Here is a 10,563-nt window from a genome sequence, read left to right on the forward strand (position 1 = left end):
CTACTACTCCCTCTCATGCTAGTAACTTAACTAAATCCAGTGACGTACGGAGTTAAAAATTAAAAAAAAAAAATGAAGCAAATGTTTTTAGATATCGTTGAATAAGGTTCTTTATTCGAAATGATCTGGTGGAAATAAACATGAGTTAGAAAATTTTCATCTATCAATATTTTGTTGCTCTGAAATAAAAGGATGGCTTAGGTCTTCTTCCACAAAGTGAAACTATCTTGTTGATTGTTTTTAAATTAATTAAATTTTTTTAAGAAAATACAATTATAACAATTGAACATTGAATTTGTAATGGAAAGAATGAGAGTCTCTTTCTAAAAATATTTTGCAGATACAAATTCAATTTAATTATAACAATTTCATTTTTTTTCATTCATAACTTAAAATATAATAAGCTATGCATTTAATTTCGTTTCATTTAATAATAAATGATACATCATATTATACAGCTTTAAGTTAAGTAATATAAATAAAACAATGAGTATGTCTTGTAATTCGATTTACAAGATGTTTTTTGACATATTTTTCTGGAAATAAATAGTAAATTTCAAAATTTATTAATTCCATGTAAAAGTTAATAAGTTTTTAATTTGGACTATATATTAAATATATATTTCAATAATATATTTTTTTCAGAAAAATTTATGATAAAAATTTAATAAAATGATTTATCAATAATTGCATATGATAAAAATTATTCTCTCTTTATTTTACAAATAAGACAGTACATGAATAACATGCCTTTTTTTTTTTTTTTTTTGCTTTAATAATACGAGAAGCTATTTGTAGTTGCTGTTCGTGGATGACCACTAGCTTGGAGCCAAAAACTGAATAGAACAGAGAGCCAAAAACAAAAAAACAAAAACAAAAAAACAAAAAATATTTCACCAGAAGAAGACAATAGAAATGATTTCTGGTGTCATCAAAGGTACAAGCAAAGCAACTGAGTCTCAATATTTTTCCTCTTTAGATTTTTTCACATGTAGGGAATACTAGTAGTGTAGCAAACACAAGGACTCACCAGTAAATTTCAGGGTTTTGCGGTTTTAGTTTTGTTTTCTTCGCTGCTTGAGAATCTTTTCATTGTTTGTTTATTTCTCTAATACAGTAATGGAGAAATCTGCAAGCACAGTTCTGACATATTTTTTTCCCCCAGAATGCTTCCTTATATCATTGCATCAAAGACCTACAGAAATTTCTTTCGTCCATTTCCTCCCACCAGGAAATATTTACAGAATACGCTCACACTTGCAGGCACTTGTGTTGGGAAAAAAAAAATTCAACTAATGATGCCATGCATGTAAATATTAAAAAATAACATAAAATAGGTGATTGTTATATAATCAAGTATAAATAAAGTGATTTATTTAGATAAAAAATTTAAGGCTTAAGGACATAATTGTTATAAAATTAAATGTTAATATATAATTTGAATCCTAAGTTATAGGTTTAAGGACGACTTGAACCCTAAATTTTTAAAAATTATATTATAAACCCTAAACAATTAAAATTAGAGCTATTCATCCCATCATTAAGTTTTGACAAATCTTTGTTAAATTGGGACCTAATATATAATTTTCACCAATTGAAGGTAGGAGAGAGAGGGAAAGTAAAATTTGATGAAAATCTCATATTAAGCCCCAATTTAAAAGTTTAAGGTTTAAATTGCTTATAAACCTATAGTTCAAAGTTTAAATTACATATTAACCCTAAAATTAATAAGTGGAGAAAGTTTACCCAAAAAATATACGGAGACTGAAATGATATTTATAATTTATTAAGAAATCAAATTATAAATATCAAAAATTAAATTTATAAATAAGTGTCGTGATCTTTGGGTTTGTTGGCATGATAGAGTCGTTCTTCCCATTCCTGTTTTTGGAAACATTGGGTATAAAACATGCTCGTTCTTGAATTTGAAGGTTGAATCAAAACGATAGATTCAAGTACGCTTTTGCATCAAGTTTCTTCTACTCCATTCTTCTGGATTAATATGAGATTTTATTCCAAGTTATATATTTCGTTGCAAGTAATTATATGGTTTGAATACGAACTTGATGATAAGAAATAACCAATTCCAACAACTCGTCCATGCATTACAGCAGTGTATTTCTTTTTTTAGTATGAATGATCATGTTTCTCTATGTATATGTGCATGTATACATAATTGTTCCGTGTTACATTTCAACAAACAAAAAGATAAGGTTTTTAAGATATCTTATTTAGAACCTCATGATTGAGATGTTGACAAACAAAAAAAAATTGGGAAAAATGAAAAAAAAAATTCCTTAAAATATGCAACTGATAATGAGATCCCATGAAATGTTATAGTTTTTCTCAAGTCCCTGAAGTCTTTTTTAACATTAATGATTTTTATGAAATAATTAAAACGTTGGCCCATAGTTTAAAATAAAGTAATAATTGCTTATTACATTTTAATTATCATTAAAAGAAGTAAAAATATTTGCACAAAAAAATTATATTTTTTTTATTTCGCTCTAGTCATTACCATAAAGAAATAGTCATAAGTCATCACTTAATTAAATTAAAGTAATCACTAATATTTACTTTTTTGGTGACCAGAATTGTTACTTGTTTTATTTTAAATTGATATTATTTTAATCATTTCACCAACAATCATTAATTTTATAAAGGTTTCTAGAGCCTTGAAAAGAATTATAAAATTTCATGAGATCTTGTTGTCATTTTTATATTTTAAGAGAATTTTTCTGTCAGTTTCCTTTTTTTTTCCTGTCATTGGTATATTATATATAACAAAAATGCTAAATAATACAGTAATGTACCCCCTCTTTGAAAAAATATAAAATATTTTTTAATGGGTTGGATTTTATAAAATATAAAATATTTTTAATATTTTAATGTGTAATTAAATGTATTATTTTAAAATATCCACAATAAATAAATAATTTTATATTTATTTTAAATTGAAATATTCTATTAAATAATATAAATATGAAAATATGGTGTTAGTTTAAAAATAATTAATTATTTTTTAAAATTTAAAATTTAATTAAAAATAATTTATATTTTTTAATAGAAAGAGTAGTTGAATCAATATTGTCACAAGATGTACATATTTCAACAAGTTGCATTATTTATGAATTATAAATAATATACTATTTATTTTGGAAATTCATTCAACACATAAAGTGATAAAACTCAGGAATTTGTACTTTTATCTTTTTCTTCCACGTGAATGGATTACATCTTCTTGTTTGTTAAGTTTAATTCATGCAATATTACAATGCAATATTTTAATCTTGTTTTTTTCAAAAAAAAAAAGTTTAATATGTGATGTAGCGCTATTTCTCTATTTGTCTCAAACTTTTCTTTTCTTTTTTTTTTTTGCCTTGTCACGGATTGATGTCTATGATTATTACTTTATAACCATTAAGTTTGTTTCTCACAGAACTTTTGAATAATACAATTCATGATCTAGGATTATTGCTCCTACTTCCACTAATTAAGAAATGATAGTTACATTCTTAAAATTATTTTATAAGATGTAATCTTTTAACTTGACCCTTCTTTACAATTAATAATTAAGGACTATAATAAATTGCTTCCTATACATTAGAATCGTAATAAATAAATAATGGATAAAATTGAAAAAAAAAAACTACTACATGACATTACTTTATATTAAAGATAAAAAGAAAATCCTTTTAAAGTCACCTTATATTAATGATTGTGAGGAGTATGTTGTATATACACTTTCTCCCATTCTAAAGATAGGAGATAGATAACCAAATTTTATATATTGAAAAATTAATTAAATTACTTATTTATAAAATAATAAAATAATTTAATTTTTTATACTTCGTGTAACACACTTGACAACACAATCACATGGACAATTTGTGATAATTAGGGCCTAATAAGGCATACACTTTTCTTTGTGGCCTATGCCAATGTGCCTTTATGTCGTCCCCATTCGTTGCATTGCATTGTCTTATTTGCGCTAGTTAGTTATGATCATGTTATGATTGATTATTTATCTTAGAATTTTTTTCTCTTTAAACAAAAATTATATATACACAATATATAGATTCATTATAATTTTTTATAACATCATGAGTGGATATAAAAAATTATTGAATGTTGATTTCACATATTTTATGTTTATTTTACCAAAATAAAAAAGAATGGTTAACATACAATTTGAACTCTAAACTATAAATTTAGGAACCATTTGAACCACAAACTATTATTTAACACATTTTAAATTATAAACAATTAAAATTAATGCAATTTTACTTTCATTGTTAAATTAAAGTAAATATCTGTTATTTAAAAAAAATAGGTTTAATGAGCTACATAGGGTAGGAGAGTGAAATTTGGTAAGAATCGTATATTAAATATCATTTTTTAATCAAATGATAGACATTTATTTTAATTTAATGGTAGGTTGAAATTACATAAAATTTAATTATTTATGATTTAAAATGTGTGAAATAATAGTTTAGGATTTAAATTATTTCTAATTCTGTAATTTAAGATTTAAACTGTATATTAACCTAAAAAAATGTAGAGGATCTCAATCGGTTTGATGCTATTGGTTTGAAAAAATATAGACGCAGACGTTGTTATTTTATTGGTCGGATGGTTTCTGAGTCATTACTTTCGTATTTTACTGACCTGCACGGCACGCAAATTCCATCTTCACGTGTCTAGCTTCGTAGTTGAATGGTGCAATTAAAAAAAAGGTATATGAGATGTTTTATGGCATATTTTTTAATCCCTTTTCGATTTATTATATCAAATCTATTTTTAATTAAACCTCTTAAAGAAAAAAATTACCGTGCATTCCATGAGCATGGAGGAGGAGAACTTGTTCTCATTTTGTTTTAATCTCACTTTTAAATATATCCCATGAATTATTGGCTGGCAAAATTTCATATTAGAAAATATTTTAGAGCAAAGTTAACTTAACTACAAACAAGTGGCAAGCATCTTAATGATGAAAAATTGAAAAATTAAAAGTTAAAGCATCCAATTCTTGTATAATACTCATTCCGTTCAATTTATAAAATAATTTTAAATAAAATTATACATGTTAATGAAGTTTATTAAATATAATTTACAATCTTAACTTTTTTACAAACTGTCTTTATTTTGGGATAGTATTTCACTTTTAAAAATATCCTATAAATTAAGATACTAAAAATAATATCTATTACTTCCTCTATTGCTTATTATATGTTCCAATTTAAAAATTTCCTTTATAAAAAATCCAAACTATCTATCTCACTCATGATATTTAAAAAAGCACTATTTCCCTAATTATTTAATTAAAGGTAAGAACAAAAAAGAAAAGCTAGTTTTACCAATCACATGAATTTTAATATATATTTAATTTATGTATTTTTCAATTATTTATTCTAAAATTATAAATAAATTACTCTTTTGTCCTAGATTACAGGGCATTTTTTGGCAGAATTGCACATATAAATAAAATTTATTAAATATACTTCACATTATAATTTTTTAAAACATAAATATAAATTTTTAAAAATACTCTTTAATTAACATAACCTTATTTTTGAAACATTAAAGAGAATGACAAGATATAATTAGAAAGGAAAAATAATATTAAACCTAACACTTCCTCCATCTTAAATTATAAATATTTTTTAATAAATTTTAATATTTTAAAATATAAAAATTTTAATAAAAATAAAATTTTATTAGTGATATTTTTTAATATTATATTTTTTATATATTATCCCTTTTTAACATTTTTTTGAAATAAAATAATAAATGAAAGGTGTTTTTAAAAGTTTATATTTTTATTTAAAAAATAATATCATAAAGTATATTTAATGAGATTTTATTTAAAAATATTTTATAAATTGAGATGGAGTATGTATAATTAATAAAATATGAATTTTAACAAAATATTTTATAGTTTGAAATATCTTATTAATGTTAAAAAAAATCTTATTTAATTTTGTCATTTTGTGAAGTGAGTCTCGCATGTGCCGGATCTGCCTTTGTGTCATTAACATCAGCCGCCCCTTATGATTGCCCCGGAAGTGGGTCTTTTCACTTTCTTTTCTTCCATTTTTCTACTTCTCTCATCCTTACCATTTATTAATTTTTTTATTTAAAAAAATTGTTTAATAATAAAATTTAAATGATGGAGATGGAAAAAATCGAGAAAAAGGGAGAAAAAAAAAGGGAGAGATCTGGTCTTGATTGCCCCACCCCTCCAAATGGGACTCGACTTTGATCCCCCATGCTTCATGGCTCCGCTGAATAGTAATGGAACATGCATAGTTTAAATTAAATTTTTAAGGTCTAAATTTAATATTTTATTTTTATCAAAATAAAAATTTTAAAAATAGTAATTTTTTGAATAAATCTGATTACACAGTATGTTTAATATTTAATTTTTTAGAAATTAATTATCCAAACATTAATATTCTAAACAGTTCAGGTTTAATATAAATTGTTCATATTTAATATTAAAAATTAAAAAAACTTAATTTAAATTCCTATACTTTATTTAAATTTTGCTATAGGTACTGTATTTTTTTTAATGTTCTAAGTTTTTATATTTTTATTTTTAAGTGTTATAAGTCCCTCGGTGTTATACGCACCTAGAACAACAACAAAAACAAAAGCATGAGAATTTAAAATATAAAAAAAGTGCATGGGCCTATAACATAATTTGAATAAAATGTAAAAATTTAAAGTTATATTTTTCTTAAAAATTTTATAAATTAACTACTTAGATATATTTTAGATAGTGCAGATATCTACTAACAAATACTTTTGAAAAAAATTATTATAAAAAATTGGATCATTAATATTAAATGTAGATTATTCAAATTGATAATTAGATTTATTAAAATTTTTATTGTATTTATATTTTTTTAATAAAAAATAAAATATCAAATTAGGATTGCTTAGATTCTCCTGTTGTGCTGAGGAGCATCCGAGGAGGGAGGTGTCAGAGGAGCAGATACATATCCCTTCAAATGACGGTCCCTCCCGCAGCACTCCTTTTCCAATCTTGTTACTTCTCCATTTATTTCATTTTTCCTCGTATAAAATATTTTACAAATATATCAGTGGATTTTATCTCAAAAACTCTTCCTCATTTAACTGATGAAGAAAGTGTGAGTTATAGATGCTACTATTAAATGAAGTGTGGTTTTAAAAGTTTATACTCTTTTTTTTTTGTTAACAGAGTAAATAGGATTTTAAATTATTTTTAAAAAAATCATTTTAAAATTTTAAAATATATAAAATGAATTTTAAATTTTTAAATTTATAACAAAATAAGCCATGACTGTTAACTTTTTAATACTGTTATTATCCACATAAGTACTGTTTAATGTTTATTGTCCTATAAATTTAGCCTTGACTGTTACAATACTCACATGGACAGTAACAGTATTAAAAAAGTTAATAATCAGATTTATTTTGTTACAATTTAAAAGTTTAGAATTTATTTTATATATTTTAAAAGTTTATGGTTTAGGACAATTTTTGAGCAAGAGTTCAGGATTCTATTTGCTCATTAACCCCCTTTTTTTAAATATAATTTTTAGTCCTTATAATTTTATCATATTTTACTTTTACTCCCTATTATTTTTTGGATTTTTAGTCCTGATAAAGATTAAAAACTATATGGACTTGAAAAACAAAAGCCATACAATTTTTTTTTTGAAACTATAAAGGTTAAAAATACTGAAAAAATTATATGAACTAAAAAAAAATCTAATCAAATTATAGGACCAATGACAGTGTTTTTTTTTTTTGCAGAGATTAATATTTTAAATACATTTAATTGTTTTTAATGGTCTTTACAATTTTTGAAAAGACATCTTATAAAAGGTAACATACAAGGTTTGTACTTTTTAATAGCTACTATCCTTGATTTTGGACATGAGAAATACTGTTGGTTTTTACTATATGGACTGAGAGAATCATCAAATAACTTAAGTTTCTGCAAAATCAATCTATTCCTTTTCTAAAATGTCCATGTGTTCTTTAAATGAAAATTATTTGACCGCTAATAAGTATATCAATAAGTGATAAAATTAAAAACAAAACATTTAATACTTTCGTGAAATATGAAAATGACACTTCGTTTTGAAGCATGAAAAAGAGATTTTTCGTGACACTTATTTATTACAAAATGGAGGGGGTGAATAGAATAACGTACAACCTCACCAGAGTTAAGTAATTATCCTTTTTAAATGTATCACAAATTGGCATTTTTTTCGAAACAAACGCCTCTAATTCAACCGTTCAAACTTTTACTTCACATTCATTGATTTCTAATTACCACTCTATATTATGAAAGGTACAAAGTACAGTTGAAATAATATGATTAATGTATTAGGCACGGACTTTTTATTTTATCCATTTTATACTTTCTAGCAAAACAAGTGTCCCACAAATGTGAAAGGAATATTCTATTAAAATATTTTATATTTTTTTAAGCCACTCAAAATATAATCATTTATCAAATATTAATTCTTGTACTAACTACTGTTGCTCTTGGAGCACCAGCCCAAGCACAAGTTTTGAATTTGAATGTATAAAATTCTTTTCATTTTAAATTATAAAATATTTTAAAAAAATTGATATCTTAAAATATAAAATATTTTAATAAAAATAATATTTCATTAATAATGTTTTTAATATTATTATTTTTATTATATTATTTTCCTTTAATATTTTTTATAAATAAAATATTAAATTAAAATTATTTATAAAATATATTTAATAAATTTTATTAGTATAGATAATTTTGTTTATAAATATATAATAGAAGAAAGTAGTAGTTTTTTTTCCCTCTTTTATCCCCTTTTTCCTGCTGGTATCCTTTCGTTCAATTTTTGTGGGAATAAATGAGCGCGTCTCGGCTCAAGCACTTGCGTGACTGTTGGGCTTGAGATCCAAAATCAAAAAATTCACTCTCCTTCAACTACCCACGCCTCTGTTTCTTCGCTGCTCTCTGCATCCTTCACCCTTCCTATAACTTGGCTTCTCAATTTATAGCGCCAAATTATCTGAGCTTCTTTTCCCCTCCACAAATGTCTCTTCCTTCATAGTACCCCAACGCCTTCTTCTTATTCTTGTTCTTCCTCCCACCCTGTTCCTTTTCTCTTGAACAATTCTAAAAGGTTTTGCCCAAATGGGTTGCTGTGAGAGTACTAACAGAGATCTATCCTCAGCTTCATCCTCGCCAAAACACCAGATTTCTCTTGTCCGCAAGAACCAGGTGCCACTGGGATCCAATTCTTCTTCCTGTACCAAAGCTTCAGAAAACAGAGCACCCCCTGACGTGGAGACTGTCAAGGAAGTTCTCTCAGAAACCCACAAATGGAAGCCCCGAATCACCAACTTGGAACCTCAAAAGACGCCTCAGAAATCCCAATTCCATAAGTTTCCAGAAGTGAACAGCAAGATCAGCAAGGTGCCGCTGCCCGTGAAAAAGGAAGAAGAGATCTCTGAGGTTTCGGAGGTTTGCAGCTTGAGCGAGAGTATGATGTCGACCACTACAATAGCTGACCGGAAAGAAGAGGATGACGAAATCCGCCAAAGGGTTAGCTCGTCTCCGGCGAAAATGCGGAAAAATCGATCCTTTTCTGGCGACGGAAGGGAGAGGATTGTGGGCAAATCTCCGACCAAGAGGCCGGAGCAATCCCCGGTTCGGAGGAATATCGGGTCGGCGAGGCTAACTCCAAGCAGAGACCAACTAGTTCGGAGTCAAACAATGGGCAACAGAGGAATGAGGAACGAGCCTCGCGGGCGGAACGCCGTCGAGAATTCCTGCCGGAGATCCAGGTCGCCTGCCATGCGCACGGACAACGGAGCCACTAGATCCGTCATGGGTCGGAGCCCATCGAAGAGAAGACCAAACCAGTCCCCTGTCCGTACCCGAGCCGCCACACCAGAGCGTGTCAGCCGGAGGAAAGAACATCCTGGAACGGAAGGCAAATGGCCGTCAGCGGCGGCGAACGAATCATTGGAGAACCCTCTTGTGTCACTGGAATGCTTCATATTTCTCTAAAGAATTCATCCAATTCCAAGGTGGCGGGACTGGTGGCACCTCCATTGCCGCCGGAGTGTTGGGGAGCTGAACGACGAGTCGTATATCAAATAAAAAGTTCTGTACTGGAATATTTGCAGTTAATGTAACATGAGGGTGTAAATATTTCTAAGTCAAAGGTCAATTGTAGGACATAGAGGAGGGGGCAGGGTATGGCAAGGCCTAAAGTCCTTAACTACGAATCGAGTATCTCAACAATTTATCCTGATGTTAACTTTTGGATACTGGAATACGTAACTGTTATTAGTTTACTGACCCGTTATCATTTTACATCATTGCTCTGTTTTCTCTTCTGCAAGTTGATTCCTTCTATTGCAGGGCTTCCCAGGTAAGGAAAGATTGCGTTTCTGCCATTTAGGATTCTCTGTGTATCAAGAGGCTTAGCTTCCCTTCCAGGACCAATCAAATACTACTACTCAATGGTTGCAATAATTTGTTCAGTACACACACTAGTAGGAAGA

At 27.3% G+C, this 10,563-nt stretch overlaps 1 protein-coding gene across 1 annotated transcript; it reads left to right on the forward strand.

Annotated features, from left to right (window-relative positions):
* The first annotated feature begins 9,184 nt into the window (after positions 1-9,184).
* On the forward strand, positions 9,185-10,063 carry LOC129305399 (uncharacterized). Its single transcript, XM_054945436.1, has one exon. It carries the CDS (start codon positions 9,185-9,187, stop codon positions 10,061-10,063), a length of 879 nt encoding a protein of 292 aa, XP_054801411.1.
* Positions 10,064-10,563: the final 500 nt, after the last annotated feature.

This window comes from Prosopis cineraria, unplaced genomic scaffold, assembly GCF_029017545.1.
Source record: "Prosopis cineraria cultivar Desert tree isolate PC_DT_omini unplaced genomic scaffold, ASM2901754v1 PC3, whole genome shotgun sequence".
Taxonomy (NCBI): domain Eukaryota; kingdom Viridiplantae; phylum Streptophyta; class Magnoliopsida; order Fabales; family Fabaceae; genus Prosopis; species Prosopis cineraria.

Coding starts and splice junctions, on each gene's coding strand:
- LOC129305399 (XM_054945436.1), top strand. CDS start 9,185: ATGGGTTGCTGTGAGAGTACTAACAGAGATCTATCCTCAGCTTCATCC.